The sequence below is a fragment of the Psammomys obesus genome, unplaced genomic scaffold (genome assembly GCF_907164565.1).
Source record: "Psammomys obesus unplaced genomic scaffold, mPsaObe1.curated_primary_1811, whole genome shotgun sequence".
Classification (NCBI taxonomy): Eukaryota; Metazoa; Chordata; class Mammalia; order Rodentia; family Muridae; genus Psammomys; species Psammomys obesus.
The window spans coordinates 10,833,308-10,857,797 of NW_026596069.1; the positions used below are offsets into that span (position 1 = coordinate 10,833,308).

The 24,490-nt window shown below is 42.1% G+C and overlaps 1 protein-coding gene and 1 pseudogene across 5 annotated transcripts in view; one reads left to right on the top strand and one right to left on the bottom strand.

Moving 5' to 3' along the window:
• Positions 1 to 14,838: 14,838 nt before the first annotated feature.
• Kiaa1328 (KIAA1328 ortholog) overlaps positions 14,839 to 24,490 on the bottom strand; it is a 226,847-nt gene continuing 217,195 nt past the window's right edge. For all 5 annotated transcript variants that reach the window (XM_055625418.1, XM_055625415.1, XM_055625414.1 and 2 more), the window contains one exon: positions 14,839 to 15,882. In XM_055625418.1, the coding sequence (XP_055481393.1) occupies positions 15,678 to 15,882 (205 nt within the window). In that variant the 3' untranslated portion in view covers positions 14,839 to 15,677. The remainder of the gene's footprint in view (positions 15,883 to 24,490) is intronic.
• On the top strand, positions 22,216 to 23,088 carry LOC129689972 (proteasome activator complex subunit 1-like; annotated as a pseudogene).

Consider the following 24,490-nt stretch of genomic DNA (forward strand, 5'->3'; position numbering starts at 1 on the left):
TTCAATAGACTATTAACTTCTGGCAGTTAGATTTGTCATCACTGTTGAGTCACTCTGCTTGCAAGGACAAATTATAGATCACTGGGGCTTGTTCCAAAGAAGTAGATGTTCTGAAAATGTCTCATGAGTACTGCTAATAGCACGTGCGGAGTAAGTTGCATAGCCAACGCACCCCTCCCACTGGGTTCTTCGGCTTCAGTTCTTTGCTTTAAACTTCCATCCATCACTAAAAGCCACCTATTCTCCTCCCTTCAAATTCTCACCATTCTTACTCCTGCCTCTGGTCCCCACAGTCCCAGCTGCCCCAGGCTTGGCTAGCTAGCTCCTGATCTCCAGGCCCCTCCTTTAACCCCAGATCCTTTCTCCTGGCAGTCTGTCTATGTGACTCTTCAGGGAATTCTGGTAGACCTCACCTCTGCAGATGGTGATGGTAGTCTAACCAGAGGTTGTACCAGAGGTTGTAGCCAGAGGAGAGGGTGGAGAGCCCAGTGTCTGAGAGCTGAGAATGTGAAGGTTTGGGCTATGACTCAGACCAGGGTTCCACACCAAGTTACCTTTCTGTGTCACTTCGAAAAGTTGGTTAATGTTTTTGAGGCTTGATTTCTTTACATAGGGATAATACCACCTTCCATCCCTTAAAGTAGGAATCTTTGACTGAAAACATGCTCAGAATTAACATCATTTGGGCTATAACCCTCTTCTTCCCCTTCTTTAACTATATCCCACTGACTGCTGGCATCCCACCCAGAGCTTGAAATTAACACTAAACCATTTAGGTCATGTTTTGTAAAGCTCATCCAGCCCACACTACCCTAGGATAATCCTTATCATGCTGGGTGTACATAAGTTTGGTACTTGTGAGTCCCCAGTTAGCTGACATCTGACACACAGGCACCCTCTGCTCTTTCCTTACTCTGTGAGCATCACTGGGGCTGCTGTGATTCCTTCTGCCTGCAGCCAGCCTCCTTCTGGCTCAGATGGCCTCAAGATGCAAGCTAATTGGGTGGGCAAAAGGGTACAATCAAGTCTTTGAGCCTGACCCTAGCACCTTCTTCCCTCCAGCATCACCAGTCTTTCCAGTTTATATTGGGTCTTTAATTAGATATCTGATGTATTGGTGGCAGTAACTCAGCTTGCTCTACTCCCCCAACAGTCTTACTAAATATTTTAGGCTGATTTTGAACTTGCCTCAGCCTTCTGGGATTATAGGTATTTGCTGTCACACCATGCTGCAGCTTTAAATGTGTTTCTAGTGGGGATAGACAGAACTAGGTAGTGATCTGCCTCGGCAGTGGACACTCGGGGCTTCCATTGAGCAGTCACTCTTGCTGTGGAGACCCCACCCTAAGGCATGGTGTAGCTGTAATGTATTCAGTGCTTTCTTTGTGCTAGGTGTCGTAGTGAGAACTATTTAATTAGACTCTCATCTTCACAATAATTCTATGATGATAGTGTCATTGTCACTGAGGGGAAAAAATGTGGCTAGAAAAGGTAAATCCCTTGATAAAGTTGCCTGGAGCCAAAGGGCTGCTGCTGCACCTGTCTCTCTCTGCTGTCACTTCTCCTTTGTGGCAGACTATTTGATTCCCTCCACCCCCATCTCACTACCTATTTCCTCCAGATCTCCCTTTTGCTTATAAAATGTCTATATCTACATTGAGTTGGTAACCACTGTGCTTCTCCCTTCTCATGACGAATTCATGCTGCAACTGGAGTTATTGAGGGAACAAGGGGGCACGCTACATGGCTAGTGTGTGCATAGTTTCTTCTGCCTGGTAGCAACTGGTAATGACAGGGGCAGAAAGGACAGTTTCGAAGGACAGGGTAAAGAATCACAATATCTAAGCTTTTATTATTATTATTATTATTATTATCATTATTAGCAAGGGGAAATTCAATAAATATAAACATATTTACCAACATTTTCTGTAGCTCCTGGAAATGTGAAAGCCTTTCTGCTATGTCAGTTGTTTCCCTGGATGCTGAACTCCAGAGAAAGCCTTACAAGGAATCTTAAGATTGAATGTGGACTGATTCTCTGTCACTAGCCACTTCTAAAGGCCCTTGGTTCTCCAGCTAAGGCATGAGGGTGTTTCCTGTTTTCAGGACCTCCACTGTGGCTCATTTTTGTCATGATTCCTCCTGCCTCTTCCTAGGAACTGTGTCTGTGGGCCATGCACTTTGGGGTATCATGAGATCAAGAGGCCAGGAACTAGCTGCCATTTTGGTTTTCTGCTCCCTGCTTTCCTCTTGGATATCAGAGAAAGTCCTCAGAAATGAGGTCACTGTGGGCCATTTTTACCAGTGTAGGCAGAATGTGTAGCCTTAGAGGATGAGGTTCTGTTGGGCAGGCCCCAAACACTTGCCCTAAGCCTCGCCTCACAACATTCCAGCCCTGCTCAGGGCTTCAGCTCCAATCATGAGGCCTTTCTCTTTGGGTTAGCCTTGACCTCACCAGTTCTACTTTTAAATGAAAATAACTGGAGGGACAGCATTTTTTCCTGATGTGTTCAGCCATTCATAATGCTCATGCAACTGGGCTAAGGAATAAGGTGGGGAGAGAGAGAGAGAGAAAGAGAGAGAGAGAGAGGAGAGGGAGATCAAGGTAGTGAAAAAACAGCTGCCTTCCAGGTACCTTGCAGAGCTGTTTTAATCTGTAATCCTAGAGGTAACTTGCCCCAAATCACACTGCAAGAAAGCCATGAAACCTGGATTAAAAATCAGCTGCCCTTGTTTCCTCATTCCTAGACAATCAGAAGAGAACTGTAGGTGAACCATGAGGGGCCAAATGGCTAGAGGAGGGAAGGCAAGTAGACTAGACTGGAGAGGAGGTACCTAAGCCAAGTATTGCAGGATGAGTGGGAGTTGGAGAGACCTAAAGTTGAAAAGCATGGAAGAACAGAGGAGCCCAGACTCGAAGAAACACAGGACCTTGTTTAAACTATTACACTTATCGATCATCAACACCTCCCTAGTGAATCCCAGCACCCCTGAGCCCCAGAATACAGGTAAGTTTCAATGGAGTGTTGCGGTCTCAGAGTGCATAGCTGAACTGGGGCTGAATCCCTGTCTTCTCTCTCTTAGTGTTGCCATTATGCTGGATATTCAGAGTACATGTGTGACTCAGGGCTCAGAGCCTCTTGGCTGTGTTTTTAACCAAAAAGGCACACAATCTAATTACAGCCCAGAAGAGTAGAATCAGGCTATCCTGGAGAGGAGCACATCTCTCTGCAACAGTTTTTTTTTTTCCTCTGATGAGTGAGCTGGTCTCTTGGGTTTCAGGGTATGTCCCAACTCCAGTGTTCCTGAAGCTTTCTGCCAAGTGCTAGAAGGGGCAGCGGCCAGAAGAGAGGCGGAACATAGCATGAGTACTCACAGCCTGCCCCATGCATATGGGCATGCATCCCCGGAAACAGAGGCTCACACAGTATTCCTCCCACCCCTATAGTCTGTCCTCAGCTCTGGGCAGAAGACAGCATGCTGGGCTAGAAACATCTACCCATTTCATCAAGAGCGACTTCAGCATTAATTCAGGCCTGGCACATAGCAGGTAGCCAGCAGCATTTACTTGTCTGTATAAAAAGAGGCAGGGGTGGAGGAGAACTTCCGTGGTACTCTGGCCTACACACACTCAGCAATGCCCCTCATTCACCTGGCTCCATTCTGAATAGAGACCAGAAGTACACGGTCTGGGAGCTCCTGGGATGGTGGTCACTGTGGCAACATCCCACTGGGACCCTGAAGATTGGTTTATGGAGATAGACCCTTATGCCATTTGAATTCTTTTTGTCCCTTAATCCAGAGTCCAGGGCTCATTTGTTTCAGAGGACCTCCTATTTTCCTCTGAGCAGGATCCCTTGGCTGGGCCTGCCTGGCTTATCCCCTATTCTGTATTGCTTGAAGTTTGCAGCTCTCACCCCAGTTTGCACTGGGATGGTGGAGTGTAAGTCAAGGGACCAAGGTGAAAGACAGGATCTCACTGGGAGGGATGGAAACTTTGCTGGATTATGAAATCAGTTGAGAAACAGCATGCACGTGTCCTCAAAATTCTCCTCCACAAAGACAGTGTTAAATGAAAAACTCAAAGTTCTACAGTGGAGAAACCTGGCCAACATCACCAGATGACCCAAGCTCATGTCTCCTGGATCATGATGAAACTGTCAAGAGCCTCCTGTTTGATATCCTGACGACATGACACCACTTTTTCTTGCTAAAAAAATACATAATCTGAATCAAACCATCAGGAAACATCATATGAGCCCAAATTGGGGAACATTCTATTAAATTCATAGCTTATACCCCTCTCAAGAAACATGACAACTAATCACAATTCATGATTCTGAATTAGAACCTTGTCCAGAATGTGCCCATTGGTTTGTTTTTGTAAGGAACATTAATACAGCAAATGACAAGAGTCAAATGAGATCCATGCATTAAATTATATGATGCTATACTGTCTTCAAATCATTTTCTGATTTTCATTGCCATGGTTATATAATAAGCTGTCCTTGTTTTTAGAAAGTACATGCAGAACTATTTAAGAGACAGAGGGTACTGGATCTTCAGTCTACCTTCAAGTATTCTCAACAATAAGTAATGGTATGGTTGTTTATATATCTGTGAGAAACAGTGAGTGACCAAACAAATGAGCAGCAATGTGAACTCTGAAGACTGAGGCTATACAGGAGTTCTTTGAATAATTTTTAAAACTTTGCTGTATTCTAAGCTGAACATAAAATAGTTGGGTGCCTTCTATTTAATCTTCAGATGTTAAGCTTACATTGTACTGCGTATGGATACCAGACCATTAAAAAATCAAGAAAAAAAAAAGCCAACAACTGTGGCCAGTGTGAACAATAGCTGTTCACTGTCCATTCCACCTTCCTTTCCTGGAAAAGCCTGACCACCCGGATGGAAAGTAGTCTCACCACTGATTCTATTCTATTCTTTGTGTGTATGTGTGTGTGTCTAGTCAGAGATAACATCAGCAGGCACTGTCCACCTTTTATTAAGACAGTATCTCTCAGTGGCTGGAAACTTGCCAAATAGGCTAATCTGGGTGGTTAGTAAACCCTTTGTTTCTGCCTCTCCAGTGCTGTGATTACAGGTGTGCATATAGGCAGCTTTTGTGGGACATGGCTTTGGAGACTGAACTCTGGTCCTCACGGTTATAAAGCAAGCAACTTTACTAAGCTACCGGCCCAGCTGTAATTACTCCATTCTGAATAGAGGACAGGTATGAAAGGACAGTGACATGTGGGGATGGGGGCTGGAATAAGGAAGTGGAGAAGGGAAAGACCACGAATCATTAATAGCATCCACTAGAAGGCTCCACAGCTCAGAAGTGCCAGCCCAGAACCAGCTCTCAGCTTTGCCAGGTGCTGACACTCAACTAGGTCGAGGTCTGTACAGCCAGGTGTACTAAGCAGCCAGGGCCCTGCATGGATAATAAAGTTCCAGATTGAAGGGAAAAACAGGTAAGCAGTACTCTGAAATTGGGGTGGTAGGTTATCCTGCTGGGGGCCAAGAAGAAGCTGGAAGCCCTACCTAAGGTGGGGCATGCATCAGGAAGCAGCAATGACTAGGAGTTGGCAGGTTCAGTTCTTGCTGGCAGTCACAGAGTCCCAAGCTCTCCATACTGCAGAGGGACCTACTGCCACATGCCAGTCTTCAGATAAATTTTGAAAATGTCTGATGTGCATCCCAGTAGGTATGTGAGCAACCTTTCATGAGATCTCTGATTTGAGCAAGGCAAGGGCAAAGGCAGGTGTAAACATGTGTGTTGTCTACACTATGTAGGCTGAACACTCACTCCATTTGGACTGGTGAATGGACTTGACAAATATCACATAGATAGGAGTTGAGCCTGGGCTGCTAACGGAGCAACAGGGAGATAGTACATTGTTCTGGAGGGTTCAAACCTCCCAATTCTCTTCCCCTGGCCTTACTTAGCACACAGACTTAGCACTAAGGCTGTCTGTGAGCTTGCTCACTTCCTTAGTTTTCCTTCTGGGGCTATGATGAAATACTCTTGATAAAAGCAACTTAAAGGAAAGGGGTTTATTTCAGCCAACAGTCCAAGGCGGGGAAGGCAGAAGCTTGAAGCAGTTGGGAAGTAGAGAGAGATGAATGTGCACTGTTGCTCAGTTCCCATCATACACTCAAGGATCCCTGCCAGGGAATGGTACCACCCACAGTGGGTAAGTTTCTGAAGACGCTGATCTCCCCAGCTTTCTCAGCTGCTAACCTAACCTGTGCCTGGAGGCCTGTCTCCTAGACTACTCTTGATCCTGCCAAGCTGATGACACTAAACATCACATTCATCTTAGATCTCCAGCGCCTAGATCTTTAAACACACCACTCTTCTGTCTGTACCGATCTCAAGGAAAACAGCACAGCAGTTCACCTTGACCTTCTGCCCTACTGTTCTGTATGCTGCTGGGAACCCAGAGTGATGCACTCTCCCAAGACAGAGTGCTTCAGAGTTCACCCAAGGAATCATTCAGGTGATTCCTGAATTTTTTGATAATAGATTCCTTGGAGGAAGGCCATGAACCCAGAAGTTCACATGAGATTATAGGTGAGGAGGGAAGAGGAGGGAAAAAGAAGGTTCTAAGAAAATGGCTGTCTATCAGTCTGATGCTTTGGACAAGAATTTGTCACCATGGGAAATGTGTCTTTCCATTTCATCCTAGCCTCACTCTGATATCTGTCCCTGGGCAGAGCAAGATATAAGGCCACTGGCATCCCTGATCCCACTTGTCTGCTCAGTGGCCCCTCCCTAAGCTCAGGTGGGAAGCTGTGGGGGAAGAAGCCCAAAGGGACCAGAGTTCCGTTTGCTATCACTGCTTCAAGCGGGTCTTCTTAGATTGAGCATCATTCAACCTTTTCCACCTGACACAGTTAATCTCCTTCTGCTATTCTCTAGCTTGATGTAGTAAGCTGTGTCATTCTGAGAAGAAAGACATAATAGTATATTAAAGAAATCATGGATCTCTTCATTCATGCTCAGACAAAATTATTACACTGTGAGAAAGTCTGAATGGCATGAATTTATTATGATGATTTAACATTTCTAGCACTTGAGTTAAAAACGCCCTTCCAATAAATAACTGTCTATGGAAAATACATTAAATTTACAACTTACCATTTTCCAATGCTACAAAAAATCCAAGTTAAAATCTCTCAGAGAAGAAGGTTGGAAGAGGTGAGGGCTGGATATAGCACTGTCTCACTCATCTCAGCATCCTACTGGCCACCTCAGGCCCTAACGCTGGAAAGGGTATGGAGGAGAGGGTCAGGCAGCACCTGGGAAAAAGAAAGAAGGAGCATCCAGGTGGGGTCCACTGTGAGCAGTTGTTTGTGTGGTAGTGCCAGCTTGAGGTCAGCCAATCAGATGACAGAGGGTCAGCTCTCAAATGAGGCTGTTTAGGTCAACCACCTCTTGTACTTTTCTAACACTGTGCCCTGCTTACAGGCTCTTTGCTTGCTCTATGTTACTAAGAGATGTGTCTCAGTGCCCTCCAACTTACAGCTTCACATTCTGGGAACGTTGACCTTGTCATTCTGATTTTTCTCTGGTCTAGGTTTTTAGGGCTAGGTCAGTAGATCAGGCATAACATATGTAGGTAGAGTTATCACCTTTGTTTTACAAGGAATTCTCAGAGGGTACCAATAACTCGCCTGCATATCTATTATTTCCCAAATGGCGAGGATAGCTTCTCCAAACTAGCATATGCTAGTTTGGAACTCTAATAAGAAAGACAAACAGGATCCAGGACAATATGGCATGACAAGGTGGGCCATAACAGAGCCTCCGGACTTGCAGCATGGCCAACCTTTTACTACAACATGACAACACAATTTTTTATATTTAATGTTCATGTTTGAGAGCTGCACAATCAAGTCACACACAAAAATGTGAAAAACAAATACAACAACAACAATACAACTCAAAATATTTTAGGTAAGTTTATAATTTTGTGCTGGGCCACATTCACAGCTATCCTTGGCCCCATGTAGCCCATGGGTTATGGGATGAACATGTCTGTAAGTCTTACTGGAGCCAGGAGTACACAGTACCAGGAGCATAAGGAAAACTTCACAAAGTAGTGACAACTTAGATAGTCAAGTTATGCACCCAGAAGTACCTGGAAAGAGAAGTATGTCATGGGGACATGTCTAAGCGCAGTGAGCTGCTGCAGTGGGGAGCAAGGAAAGAAGATAATGGAGGTGAATAGAAAAGGGACAAGGGGCCAGAGACCAAAAGGCCCATGGGCCTCTCTAGGGCTGTGCTCCTTGTCCTGTAAGCCCTGGAGAGGTCTTTGTACGTTTAAGTAGGGGAGTTATAAATCTTAAATTTGGAAGAAAATGCTGAGCCCTGCAGATAAGGGACGAGGGCAGTAGCAATGGAGGTGTCCCATAGCCCATCATCTCCAGTTCTCTCTTCTGGCCCTCCTTTTCTACTTTGTTGAGAGAGCTGCATGCAACCTGGAATGGTACCAAGGCTGCAAAGGGACTTAGGCCCGTTACCTTTCCTTCTTTCTTCCCTTGCTCTCATGTACTTACTGATCCATCTGTCTGATAATGATGGAGAACTTATAGCATGTCAGAAACCAGAAACCATGCTGTATTCTAAGGAATTAGTGATCAAAGTGGCCATCATCTTCTAGTCAGCTTTGTGTGTCACCTAAAGGAGAAAGCAGCTAAGGAAACAGGCACTGCTGCACAGATAGTGTGTGAGAGGATGTACTGAGGCTGAAGTAGGCTCACCAGGGAAGGCTGTCACAGTGCTTTCAGGAACTCAGAGCTCAGAAGGGCTGGAATACAGTGCAGAGGAAAAGAACAGAAGGAGTGGGAGTCTAAAGACTGCAGCAAGTCAAATCAAACAGAGCTTTGAGCTGAAGAAGGGCAGACACCCAAGAGCCATAGAACATGCAGCTTTCCACTGGGATTTCACATTGTAAGAAGATCCTGGTAGCTTCAGAATAATGGCAGGGATGAGGTGTTTGCTGTCTTCTGGGCTGGACACACTGCGTTCATTCACACAACCTTTATAATAACACAAAGAAGAGGTTAAATCAGGATCTCTTCTTGGAGACAAGATTGAGGCAGTTATGCATTCTAAGGCATATGCAGGCCCTCTGGGGCTGATGTCCTAGGGAAGTACTGTCAGAGATGGGGAAGTGGGAGGAATTGGAAAGCAAAAATGGTCTTGATAGTTTGGATATTGACTCATAATAGGAAAGAAAAGTAAAGAAAAGAAAGATGACCACCTCACCCCCCAATCTTCACCTCTGAGTTTGAACTGCTCCTTACTACCTGATGACCTTGTGAATCTCTCATTAATGAGTGAAACAAACAATGAACCCTCAAATCTTTTCTGTGCATAGATGTATACAGGGTCCCCATAAAGATGGCTTATAAGAAACCCCTCATACTGAAATCCACTTTAAAAACTGAACAGAACCCTCCTCCTCCAGATTTGATGATATGCAGTCATAATGAACTGTCTGGTTTGCAGCCCACCCTGCAAATGCTCTGTGAGCTTCCCAGGCTTTCCTGACCCCTGTTTCACCAGGCCAATGCTTTGTATTCTCCTTTCATCACATAGTGGGTTTATATATTCTGTCTGGCTAGCTGTTAGTTCAAATCATCACCCTACGATGACATAATTTTTGCCCTCTCAAGTTATTCCTATCCACAATATTTTCTGTCTCCTTTGTTGGTACTCTTACATACTCCATTTTTGGAAGCAGTTTGCACATGTTTTATAATTTTGATTAAAAAGGTTATTTTTCATACAGTATATTCTGATCACAGTTTCCTGTCTCCTAAGTCCTCCCAGATGCCCCCTATTTCTTCACCTACCCAAATCCACATCCTTTCTCTTTCTCATTAGAAAAAAAAAACCCTCCACCTAAATAACCCCTAAAACCTCAAAAAACAAAAAAAGAAACACAAAACAACAAATAAACCAGGACAGAACAAAACAAACACAAAACAAATAAAAAAAACAGTATAAGAGCAGAAGAAAAAGGAAAAAGAAACACATACAGATGGACATGCATGCATGTGCAAACACACACACACACACACACACACACACAGAGAAGTAGAAAGGGAAAGAGTGAACTCATAAACACAAAATAGAAAACCATAATATATAGGCAAAAGACCTGTTTAAAAAAATATCATAGAGTTTTGAGTTGGCCACCGATTGCTGGGAGTAGGCCTGCCCTTAAGTGTCATTTGTATACACCCAATGAAATTCTGTTGGAGAAAACTAGTTTTTCTTTTGTGAGTGGTTGTCAGTTAGAGATAGCTTCTGGGGTAGGGATGGGAGCTTGTACACATTTCCCCTTTCAGCTCTAGGACCCCATCTGGTTCACACCTGTATAGGCAGGCCACTGTGCATGCTGCTTTAGTGTCTATGAGTTCATATATGCACCAATCCCATTAGTTTAAAGGTTTTGTTTCCTTGGTGTCATCCCCCCAATCCCAACTTTTCTGCATTCTCTTCACACCCTGACCCTGAGGGGTTTGATGGAGACATCCTAGTTAGGACTAAGTATTCTGAGGTCTCTCAGTCTTTATATATTGTCCAATGGTGGGTCATTATTAGTTCCCATCTGTTGCAGGACAAAGCATCTCTAATGATGGCTGATGAAGACACTGATATATGAGTATAGCAGAATGCCACTAGGAGTCATTTTATGGCTTCATTCTTTTAGCAGAACAGTAGCATTTGTTTTTCCCCCTAGGGCGATGGTTCCCCCTAGGTTCTTGGCCACTTGAGACGTGTCAGGCATGGGTTCAATCTCACAGAGTAGGCCTCAAATCCAAGCAGATAGTGGCTGCTTGACTTTTTGCCACTATTGTACCAGAGCACGTAGGCAGGTCACCACTGCAGACTGAAGGGCTTGTAGCTGGGTTGGTATTGATCTTTCTCCCTTAGTAGCATGTAGAGTATGTTACAATACAATGAACACTATTCAGTAGGGGTGAAAGATCTAGGTAGGCACCAGCTCAACTCATCTCTGTTCAGTGAGTTACGTAGGCACCAGCTCAACTCATCTCTGTTCAGTGAGTTAAGCAGGCGTGTCTTCAGCAATATGGTCTTCCATCAATATGTGGGGAGCAGCCAATAGCCTTGGCAATAGCCTGGGTTGTCTTGGGGGGGTTGTTCATGGGGCCCATCTGGCTAACAATTAAATTAAATGTAATCCATTCCTGGCACTGGAGGTTTCATTTGGTGGTGAGAGATGTCAAGGTAGGGCTTTGTCTCCCTCATTATTTTGTTATTCCATTTAGACTTTTTCATATATGTATATTTAAAAAGCTTCTACTGTAGTAGGTTTCAATATGACCCATCAAATGTGCTTTAAAAAATTAAACACAAATGCATGTGTGTTGGATATACAGATATGCCAACAAGAGTCCCCTCTCCACACAACTAACCAAGGTTACACAACTTGACACAGTGCCTTCCATTTCTGAGTGAAGAAGCGATGCTGTGGGTAGCATGTCATCTCCTGACTTTGTTTTTTTCTGGATAATAAAAAATGTTCACGGATTTTCTTCTGGGTGTGAGGACCTATGCTGAGAACCAAAGGACTTTTGTCAAGTGTAAGCTTGCTCCACAGCTTGTGAAAATATCTGTATGTCTCTCATGCAGACCTCACCTGACTTTCCTTTCCTTTCTATTTCATTGTTGTCTCTCTTTCCTTTGATGGACACTTTTCTAGGGTGCTCTTCACCCATGGGTAGAGTGATCCAGATCAAATGTTTGCCCTTCGATTTCTAGCAACTTTGCCTACTCAGAAACCAAGGCAGGCATTATCTGTCCCATTTTCCACTGCCTATGAGTGTACTAACTTAAAACAACAGTTTGGCCATTGTTAGTATATTACCAGGGAGTCAACTACCTCAATTTTATCACATTTCAACATTCTAAAAATAAACTCCAAGACTTGATCAGTCCCTTCTCATCCACCAAGTTCTGACACCCCCTGACCACTGATCAACTGCCCCTAGGGTTGTGCTATGCAGATATCAATGTAATGGTATCATACCATGTGTGGTCTTTTATGACTGCATGTCTTTATTCAGATTCATGTTTTAAGGGTTAAACTGTGTGGTAGTATATACTCCCTTTACCAAGTAATATTCTGGTATATGGATATACCATAATTTATTTATCTATTCGTTGGTTGATTCACTTGATTTCCATATTTTTTCTTTTCTCTTTGAAAACATATCTAGATATAAATTTCTAGGTCGTCATTGAACTATTTGACATTTTGAAATTGCCGGGCTATTTTTCTCAAGTAAATGCACACTAATTTACATTCCCATCAGGAACGTATGGGGACTAATGAAGATATATTTGCCTTTGAAATCTTTTCCTTCACTCTGTCCTTGCCACTAGCGGGGCCTAGTATCTTTCTAACTCTCCTTGACATATTTCTGAGAGAGCTGGCCAGAGCAATTTCTGACCCCTTACCTCTCTCTTGAAGGATGCGTTATTCACTAGTCAGTGGCCTCCCAATTTCCTTCAGTGCACATTTTTTTTTTTTCAAGAATTGAAGTCTTTCCAACTCAGTCTCTAGCAAATGAGTCAGATTCTAGGTTTATCTGGTCTACTGCCCCTAAATGTCCTATGGTGAGTTACCAGAGATCTAGCCTTAGGAAGAATTATTAGGAAGCTTGATGGTAGTAGTATTTCAAATGCCCTTCTCTCAAGACCTGTAAGCATAAAACTACAAGGTGACTAGTGGGACAGGGTGGCAATGACAAAGTTCTAGTCTCTCTGCAGCCTGTGGCAACATTTTGACAACTGGTACTTGTGCTTCATGTCTTACCTGCATTGGCTGGCAAGAGGAGGTCTGGACAGGGCATAGTACATGGGTGGAGAATAGATATCTTCAATCTAGTCCATTTATGAGCAGCATGAATTACTGTCTGAGGTGTAACCTTCAATCTCTCTAAGCATTTGTTGTGTGAGTGAAGTGAGAATGGTATGTATATAGATTAATATTTAACAAGAAATCTCGAAGTATCTTAGGCTTTTCATTGTGTGATGGTTAAAACTTCATGGTCTGATATTTAGCATGCCCTTATTTGGGTCACCATCTGAATCCCACTTGGATGCTGAGATTTCAGGTGTATGCACCCCCATACCTGGTTCTTCATAAACAGATTTTTTTTTATCAGTCTTCTGTTATCCATTTTCTTAGAGAAGGCAACAGTACCTAATGTGTGAAACAGAGGAGTGTCACTCTACTGCCCAAGAACATTGATGAGTATCTGCGGATCAGTGTTAGGTTGACAGCTCAGAACAAAGCAGCTGTACCCACTTAGCAACATAAGCAATAGATTGTTCCTACTGGTCTCTAAGTACCAAGCAGCCGATTTCCTTCTCCTAGAACAGCCACCCCCTCAACTCATTTTGGCTATTGTCTTTGATTAAAAAGTCTCTTTATTAGAGATGTGTTAGCCTCTATTATTTATAGAAGCCTTTCATGCCTGGAAATTCATGTTTTTCTCCCTTAGGGATATCATTTTAGATAATTTTAGAAAGCCTCCCCATGGTCTCCATTTCTGCACATGAGAAGTTATGTACTTCAGTCGTGTCAGTCAGTCCTTGAGGGCTACCAACTGACAAATTCCCTGAGGAGGAAATAAATATACATTTCTGAGAGGCAGCTGCCCAGAGATATGCTCAGGCTGGCCTACAGGAAGGGAAGCAAGTCAGGGCCTTTGGGGAACACATGGGTGTGATCTTGGAACTATGCATCTATGCAAGCCCTTGCCTGGATTCTTTGAACACCTAAAAACCACCAGACAGGAACAGAACTCCTATCTCTAAGTGATAAGACATATGTTTCTTGCAAGAGATACTATGGGATGGACTCAAAAGTGTGCTTAGATTGAACTGCTCATTTCAGCAACTACAGAACCTATTGAGCCCTGATGTTCTGGTGATGGGAATGAGCTGGAGCTGCACTGAGAACTCCACCTGGGATGTGGAACACTATTTCTGTTTTTTCAAATGACCATAGGCTCCTGTTTTCCCAACAAGGAAGAAGGAAAGAATAGTTCTTTGATAATTTGGTGTTTTGCTATTGCTCTAAAACTATACTTCATTGATGCTATGAGAGATATACAAAGACACAATTCATTATCAAAACCACGAGGAAAATAACCATAGAGACTATTTATCAACTTGCCACAAAACATTTGTCAACATTAGAATTAATGTACCTTTAGCCAACTGTAGCGAGTTCTGTTCTTTCAGGCCCTTCTCCTTCACCAGCAAACCTCTACCATGTACTGAAACAGTAGCAGGTACTGAAACCTGGTACTGAGCCAGTGAGGCGTAGCTCTGTGGGAGAGTCAGGCCTTCTTTAGGACACCTGAAGCGATCCAGATGAGTTGCCACAGTGGGTCAATTTGGAAAGACACAAGTTTGCCTTGTGTCTTTCACTCTTGAAAGGGTGATGCTCACAAAAGGTTTCCCTTGATTAATCTTGACATTTTAAACCAAGCACTTGGGCCTCACTTAGATAGTCCAGTGGACATATATGTGTTCATTTTACAAACACTGGTTTTCTCTCACAGAGTGGAAGTTTGCAGGGTGGGCAATATTGCAGCTGTGACATTCTCAGTATTTGTACAATTTTGCTTTGAGAAAAAATCTAGGGGCTGGCCAAGCAAGTTCCAACCAGCCACTTAAGATAGCAGTATCAGCGGAGAGCACATGATTCCTACTTTCTTTCCATTCTTCTGTGGGATAAACTACAATTAGGTCATGCCCCAATAATCTACAACAACACATATATCTCAAAAGAAATTTAATACAGATTAAAATGTTAACACATATCATCCAATTAATAATAAAGTCACTTCCTAACACCCTTACAACAGTGCAAAAATGGAATGCCTGCAGGAGAGAGAAGGCAGCTGGCAGGGAATGTGAAGTACAAATGTGTGTTGATTGATGCTCCCCTGAAAACTCATTTTTCCCTTCCAAACTTCCATGTTGGTGAGGTGAAAAGGCAATTAAATTCCATTCACTGCATATCACTCCATCACAAAAAGCCTATGGTTTTTAGGCTATGACTCTTCTATGAGTAAATAAGCTTATTAAAAAAAAATCAGATTCTATTGCTTATCCTTCTGGGGACATACTTTGGAGTAGTAAGAACATGGATGCTCAGAACAAGTGACTATGGTTATAGCAGGCCTAAAGGAATCAATATAGTTAAGCTGCCTGTGACACATGGGATAGAGTGAAACCTAACTGAGAAAATGGCCATTTCTGCCACTCCAAAGACATATCCTAAAAAAGGTGTTTTGAAATGGAGCAAGTCTGTTCTAGTTACTTTCAGGATGAAGTTGAAACAGAAAATGGAATCTTCAATGAACTTTTAATTTCCAAAGGGAATGACTACAAGTGTTTTAGTTGTGCCTTTTCATTTGCCTCTGAGAAAGAGTACGAAATTGAGAGGCTCCAAGGGAAGGCAGCTGGGAAAATCAACAGGACTGAGTTCAGCCTGAAGAGAAGAGATTTAGATCTGGGCCAGAAAGGATAATCAGCAGAGCTTTCCTAGACTCAGTGCAGCCAGGGCAGGCAGACTAAGACTTCTCATGGAAATGTGTAGCATGTGCTTCAGTCATATGAAAAATATGTCTTCCAGAATCTGACTCTCCTCCAGGTCTTCAGGGCTCCTGAGTGTCCCCAGTTTCTTCCAGGTCGATTTCTGAGGGCTAGGTCGGAAAGTACTCCATGCCCCTGCTGGTCTGGAGGAATGGGACTGAGATTTGGGAGCAGAATTTGAGCTCAGTGACTGAACCAAATCCAACAGAGATGTCTCATACCTGTAAGATAGCCCAGACACAACAGGATCAGAACATTAAAATATTAGGATTCAAAGGCCCTGGGAGGTACCAGGGGAATAGTTTGACCACAGATTCCACCACAGGGAAACTTTAAGGGGAAAAAAAATCCCATAAAGGGTTTGAGAACAAGGCCCCGCTACTGTCTTTACAGACAACTTCACTCTTCTGCTGAGCCCCAGCAGTCCTTTCTAACTTTGTAACTAAAGAGACACTGTAGAATAGGAAGAACAGTCTTGGTAACAGTGATGATATTACTTATGCCAAACCAGGTTGGGGTAGACAGTGGTTCCATAGCCTGCAGTGTGCAAGCTTTCTGTTGCAAGACAGAGAGGCTGAACAATTATACATTTGTTCTTTACAGCACTTCTTGTAAGGGATAGAGTTGACCTCCAAGAAGAGGAACACTCATACTGGTTACCCACTGAGAAAATAGGTCTTTCACATATTTGGACTGATTTTCTTATTTTATAGGTGAGGAAACTGAGGTCCAGAAACATGAGCTAAGTGGTTTGAACCAAGGTGCCTTTGACTTCCTAGAGTAGTGTCTTCAGTTTTTCTACCAAGATCAACAAATACAACAGTGGTGACATATGCTTTTAGTCCTAGCACTGGAGTAGGCAGAGGCAGGTAAGTTTGAGGCCAGTCTGGTCTACACTGCAAGCTCCAGGCCAGCCAGGTCTACACAGTAAGAGCACATTAAAAATGATTCACAAAGCAAAGATAGCAAAAGTAAAAGATTGGTGTCTCAACTATGTATTAGTCTGTTTTAACTAGGCTATTAGCTAGCTGCAACCATGCTATCTCCAACAAATTAATCTAATGTAATGTACAAATATACACCTTTATGGATCTGCTGTTATTATAGAAATTCTCTTTCTCTGAAAGAAACATTTAATCATGGATTACACTATGGAAAATGAATCAAAAAGTTTGTGGTGGCCAGGGAACAGATTTTGCTACTCCTTATAGCTAATTTCATCTGTACTTTTGCTATTATAAAAGTCCAAATAACTTTGCAAGTCAATAGAAAGCAAACACCAAAGATTACTTTAAAAAGCAAGCCTTGAGAACCACCTAATTTAGCCAAGAACTATGTATGTCATAAAGCAAAATACAAATTAATTCCTATGTGATAACATTAGGTACCAGAAAAATAACAGTATCTAGCAGCCCACTTTATAGGAACATAGTTTAGTGTCTGGAAACAACATCACAGAGACTATAAAGCAGATTACCTTGGTCTGTGGCTCTTTGGTATCTTAATAATATTATAGGACACATCACTTACCCAGTTTTAAAATGCCACCATTTGAAACCATTTGTGGTCTGTCTGTGTCCCAGCCCCAGATATGAGCTGCACTGCTCTGTACTTCACAGTACTCCAGAGGTTTCTAGGTACATAGCTGACTTTAAGAGCTTCATTGTGGCAGGGTGATGAGCAAAATGTTTGCTTGGTTTGTTCTGCCAGTCCCATCATGGTCTGTGCTGACATGGCACAAATTCTATCCCTCTAGAGCTAGATATAGAGCTACAGCTAGAGCGTACTCTCCATTTGTTTGTTCCTGATCCCACAAGATGTAGGCACAAAACTTCAGAGAGGACACAGCCTATGCTGATTTGACTTGGCTTAATAATGCCAATTTTAGAGCCAGTCTGACAGGGTGTGCTGGAATAGCCTGAAGAAAATAATTTCTGGGTTCATTTTAGAGGCTGCCCTGAATGAAAAGCACTTCTCCATAGACTACTTCCGTGAGTATTTCTCCTTAGGCTTCCCTGAATCAGAAGCCCCTCCCCATAGGTTGCCCCAATGAGAAATCTGTATCCATTGGTTGCCCATGATAAGAAGCACTATTCCACAGGATGCTCATGCTGAAAAGCATCTCTCCATTCACAGCCCTAAACAAGAACTAAGACTGTTAAAAGATAAGACACCCATAATGACAGAGATTTCCTTCCCCTTTCTGATGTTCTGTGATTTCATTAGCCCTCCCTGACTTTCAGTCATATCACCAACCCTGTTCTTCTCCTGTCAGGGTTCAATCCATAGCTATTATCTCATGACCTTTGTTAGGATCTATACATCAATGACTTCCAGACACAGTATCAACATTGGTCTTAAGTTTCAGAATTATACAATCATGCCTGGTACTTTTACTCAGGTGTGCAACAGGAATTTCAAAATATCCAAAATAGAACTTGACATTTTTGTACAATCCTATTCCTTTCCATAACTCTAGTTGTATAGGCTAAAAAAAAAAAAAATCTGCTGTCCTTTCTAGCCCAGAGAAATGGTCAGCCATTAAGAGTGCATAGTGCTCTTACAGAAGGCCTGAGTTTAGTTCCAAGCACACATGGTAAACAGCTCACAACCCCATAACTGTAGCTCCAGGGGAATCCAATGCTTCAAGGCTCTGAAGCATCAACACTTATATGCACATACCCACATACCTACATGCATATACACATACACAAAATTAAAAATAATAAAAATACATCTTAGAAAACCCCATTATTCTCTATCCCTTCCTAAGCCTGCATGTTCTGTACCCTCTATTTAAGATGTTCTTCCAGATCTCTCTGGCTCTCTCCATCCATGAATGCTTTTGTTTAAGTATCACCTCTTCAAAGCTGGTCTTCCAAAACAACTATCATTTCAGAAACACTTTGTTTATAATATTTTTTATTTAGCATCCTCAATAAAATATAACTTATATAAGTTATAATTTTATATTTTGTTAATTTTATTGTTAATGAAAATAAAATATTTAAAATCATAAACATAGTTTATTAATAGTTATAATTTATTATAACTTTATTAAGTTATACATAACATAAATATGTATGTATACACACATATTTTTATTGTCCCCTTCAATAATATGTGATTCACACAAGTTTAGCTGTCATTGGAAAAATATCACCACAAGCCAATTTACATGAATGTGCGTCTTTGCCTTATAGTTTTTTTGGTTGGATTTATTAAGAACCACTATCAGAACTGTAGCAAATACTAATTTTAAAACTATTCAATATTCTATAATAGTTATCAAAAGAGATCTTTCTCCTTCAGGAAAAATTGAGTGTCAGTTCTGAATTTACACAAAAATTACCAAAAACAAAAACCAAGAAACTTTATCAGCTCTAAGCTCTGAAGTACTCTCACAAGTCAGGGTTGTTTATCCTTTACTTCTGAGAAGAATTCATGGAACTGATGATATTAAAATCTGTGAAAACAAGTGAGTTTCACCACCAGCTCTATTGATCCATAGCACACAGTTAAATTCAAATGTTTGCTCTTAAAATAGCTGCTGCTGAACAACACAGTGAATGACCATGAGTTAAAAGCCTCACACTTTCGCAAGATCTGTAAAGTTCTCTTCTTCAACATAGTTTCCATCAGCTATAGCTCTTCAGACTCCATGATAGCTTGTACAGAATCAGTGCTGCCTCAACTGTTTTGAAAAGTTCTTGTCTCTGGCTGTTCCACACAAGCTATTCACAGAGGATGTCTTTAGTCACTGTCACTATTTCCAATGGAACACTTTAACACTGGTCATGCCATCAAGATCGAAAGAAAAGTATCATAAATAATCTGCCTTTCTGACCATTTGATACTCCTTTCTTAACAGCTCAAAGGCTACAAGAGCCCAAGTTTTAAAACACCATAACACAAAACAGAACTCTCTCCTATTCAGCGTGATATTCTGTGAACATTAGCCATCTAGTCTCCTCAAACTTAAGTCAGAGAATTTGTTTGGCTACAATAAGGTTCCTGAGCTATGATCCTGAAATGTAATTATAGGGTTTACCTTTTTTGTTTTTCTTCCAGGGATTACTGTCCTGTGCTCTGATACACAGTGTCTGAAACTTGCTGTTCATAGCTCATGGTGTTTCTTACCTGTTGCTTCAGGTGAGAAGATAATCTATTCCCTGCTACTTCACCTTGCTTGGAAGCAGAAGCCCCTGAAAATTCTTTGTCTGAATTAAAAATGATTTAAGTACATGCTTTAAGAAGAGATATTTCTTGTGGTATGAGGGTTTTGCCACTGGAGACACTTGACCTTGTCTGCAAATGTTCATTCTTTTGCTTGGTTGATACAGAAACTTTTGGGAACTGATTAGGATTGTATTCTAGAGTGCCAGAACCTAACATATTTCTCAGAATATAAACATTAATGTTATAACCAAAAATATGCTTGCTAATCATGTAATGATAATCCATACTTCTAGTTACCCAGCAGGAAAAGGTCAAATATGATATTTGTTGAATCAAAGAGATCTCAGTGGCAAATAATCAAGTTTAAAAAAATGTAATATAATGTAAATGAAATCCAAGTGAACAACAAAGAGATTAGAAGGCTTTCAGAATTGCCTTTTAAAGAGAAGAGCGGAAAGCAAACAAAAAACCTGTAGAAGTTCCAGTGCGAGGATTACAGGAATTTTTAGAGTTATCTTTAAAGTACTCTCATTAAACATAAAAGAATCCACACTATTGCTTCTCAACTTATTTCTTAGTCTTCCTACTCAGTACCCCTGCCACACACTTTATTGAATAATATATGCCACAGGGAACCTCATTACTATTCAGAGGACTAACCCTGCAAGTTCTGTGATCTGTACCCCCTTTTCTCCCTTGTTACAGTGAAGAAGTTCTGACTCTTCCCATCTTCTCTAAACCTCGACTCCAAGAAACCAAGAATTTCTATCATTAGTTTATTTTCTTTGTCCTCTCCTCTCAACTGAGTGATTACCTTCAGTATCCAAGCCTGTACTAGAACCTTTTAATATTTTGAAAACCTTGCATAAGTTTCACAAATGCCAAGGAAACAATGAAAAACAAACCATCATCCTATATTCCTGCCTCTAGTTAATAACCATCAATGGCTACCACAAGCAAGTAAAAGATTGATGGAGACCTTTATAATAGATCAGGATGACATTATTTATGGCCACTGATGCACCTTAAAATCATCTTTACCTATTTCTTTCCTGATATGAAACAATAGAAGGTACACAAACAGCATGACCTATAAAAGATACTTGTTATGAAAAACTTTAACTTAACCAAGCCTCCAGGTATACCTACCTGTCAATCATGGAATATATAGTGCAGAGAAAAGACAAAAGGATGCCTCAAGTATGTGATCAGCTAAGAAGTATAATGTATAAAATTTTTATGACAAATGCTCAGTCACTTAGACAAATAATAAGGAAGAAAACTATAACAGATTTTCAAAAATGCTTAAAGGATCTACCAGCCATATGCTACATGTGGTGGTTTGAATAAGAATGGCTTCCTCAGGCTCATATATTTGAATGCTTGGTCATTAGGGAGTGGTGCCATTTGACAGGGATTAGGAGGTGTGGCCTTGCTGAAGTAGGTGTGACCTTGTTGGAGAAGTGTGTCACTGTGATGGGCTTTGGCGTTTTCAAATGCTCAAGCCAGGTCCAGTGTCTCTCTCTTCCTGCTGCCTGCTGATCCAGATTTAGAACTCTCAGCTGCTTCTCCAGCTCTGTGTTTGCCCGCACACCACTGTGCTTCCATCCAAAGCTGACGATGGACTAACCCCATGAATCTGTGAATAATTCCATTTAAATGCTTTCTTCTATAAGAGTTGCCATGGTCATGGTGTCTCTTCACAGCAATAGAACACTGACTAAGACACTGCTTATTTGAATAGTGATTTAAAGAAAACAATGGCAAGCATGTACTTTTTGAATTAATAGAAAATGGAACACAGAAGGACTATTAGGGGATATTAATAATTATGATAATAATTAATAGGGATATTAGAGAATATTAAAGGGTTACTATTTCATCAGGATGATATAGCTTTGTTTTAGAAAAATCAAATTTGTCAGAATATAAAGAAGTATTTATTGGCAAAATTACATGTCTGGATCTGATTTAAAATATTCACAGAAGGCCTATAGCCTCTTGTGGTAGTGGTGACTGAGTGGTGGCTCAGTGGTGGCTAAGCCAGGCTGCGAGCCTGGGCCAGCTATGCCAGGCCACGTGCTATCTCTCTATTACCCTGGGTTCTGTACCCTGATACTGCTCAGGGCCTTCATTGGCTAGACTATGGTGAACTAATTCCTGGGCAGGAGCGTACTCCAAAGTTCCTAGAACTGGTTCATAGGTCTAGGCAATGGTACCAGAATTCCTATAGCAAACATCTCTTAACTAAAAACAGTACACAGGCCATTCCCCAAACCCAGAAAGGCTGGGCAGATTTCAAGCTCTGCTTTTGCTTTTCCTTCCAACTTCCCCTTCTAGGCTCCCCATGTGGCACTCAGCTGCTAGTTCTGGTCATGGCCACACTGAGGGTCCATCCTGAAGCTCAAGCCAAGGTGGATGTGTTTCATGAAGACCTGTGTAGAAGAATAGAGAACCTGCTTAGGAGTTATTTTCCCACAAGCTCAGAGCTGGATGTATTCTTAAAGGAGCCAGCTCTCGATGAAGCTAACTTGAGCAATTTGAAGGCTCCATTGGACATCCTAGTACCTATTCCAGTCAAGGAGAAAGAGAAGGAAGAATGGAAGAAACAACAGGAGAAAAGAAGAATGAAAAGAAGAAAGGAGAAAATAAAGACGAAGCTCCTCCCTATGGCCCAGTTAACTGCAATGAAAAGATTGTGGACCTCCTGCAATGCCTAAAGCTCGAGATCAAGGATGTCATTGAGCAATTCAATCTAGTCACTATCTGGTTGCAACTATAGATACCTCATGTAGAAGACGGGAATAATTTTGGAGTGGATGTCCAGGAAAAGGTGTTTGAGCTGATGACTACCCTTCATACCAAGCTGGATGGCTTCCACACACAAATCTCTAAGTACTTCACAAAGAGGGGTGACACTTTGGCCAAAGCAGCCAAGTAGCCCCACTTGGGTGATTATTGGCAGCTGGTACATGAGCTGAACGAGGCAGAGTACCAGGACATCACCTGATGGTCACAGAGATCCATAATGCTTATACTGTGTCATATGACATCATCCTGAGAACTTCCAGAAGCTCAAGAAGCCCCATGAAGAAACAGAGAATGCTCTATTGAGCTTCGTCTCTCGTTCTGTGATGGGTACAGCAGACACCTTCCTGCTCTTCCCCAGGAAACTCTACACTGTACCCAATCTTCTTTCTGCTGGGGTTTCTCCCTCACTCTGTTTCCCAAACACAATAAATATATAGTTGCCCACTGAAAACAAACAAACAAAAAGCACTGTACTGGAAAGTGACCCATGACCAGAAGCTCCCGTTCCACAGACTCCTGGAACAACAGGAAGCCCTGCTGGGCAGAGCAGCTGTTTCCTGCTGACCGTGTTCACTCAGGATACAACCTGAAGGACTCAATTGTAGTCCTACAGAATCAGACCATGACCATCTTCTGGAACAGCAGCCATGGCCAGCTAATGGTTAAAGAATGATATATTCACTCTGTGAACTCTGATAAAAGCAGCTGGAGTAAAATCCATTGGGAAACCTGGGTCTCCAGAACTGTTCAAGAATTTGGGCCAGTCGGTAGTGGCAGTGCATGGGAGGCAGAGGCAGGCAGGTCTCTGTGAGTTCAAGGCCAAAAGAAAAAAAAAAAAGAAAAGAAAAAAAATAATTTGGTCTTGCTGGGTGTAAAAGCAACATGGCTCCTTCTGCAGTGCGGCAGCCAGTGAGGCTCAGCTTCTTCTCCCTTCTTCCTATTGTCTTGATTATTGAAAACAACCCCAGCCTCTGCTGTCTGAATGTTGGGTCAGGGCAGGAACACTATTAATCAGCTCTAAGGAAAAATAAAATAATGAATTTCTCAGGTAAATTAATAGAGCTAGAGAATATTATACTCAGTAATGTAACCTCAACCTAAAAAGACATTCTCTCTTTTGGATCTTATCCCAAAACATCTATATTTGAATGTATGACTTGGAAGTATGGAAGCCAGGAAAGTAGAAGGGGAACATTGGAGAAGACAGGGGCATAGCAGGATACGGTGCTATCACATAGGAAAAGGGATAAACAATGGAGGAAATGTGACTTAAGTAGGGAGGGTTTGAGAAGGTAATACAAGAAGTGCAAGGACAAAGATGGAGCAAAGATTGAAGGAATGGCCAACCAAACACTGGCCATTCTTGAAACCCATTCCATGGGAGAGAACCAGTCTCTGACAGTATTAATGTTACTCTGCTATGCTTATAGATAGAAGCCTATCATAACTCCTCTGAGAGGCTTCACCCAATAGTTGACGGAAATAGATGCAGAGACCCACAGCAAACAGACAGAACTTGAGGAGTTCTATGAAAGCATTGAGGGAACTACTGAGGGACCTGGAAGGGTCAAGAAGACCTACAGAGTGAACCAACCTGGGCCCATGGGGGCTCACAGAGACTGAAGCAGTAACCAAAGAGTATGAACGGACTGGTCCTAGGTCCCCTGCACATATATAGCAGATGCACAGCTTAGTGTTCATGTGGATCCCCAAGAACTGGAGTGGGGATCCTCTTTAATATTGATGCCTCTCTTTGGGTATGGTTTTCCTAAACCAGCTGGCTTGTTTGACTTCAGTAGGAGAGGATGCACCTACTTCTGCAGTTCAATGTGCCAGGGA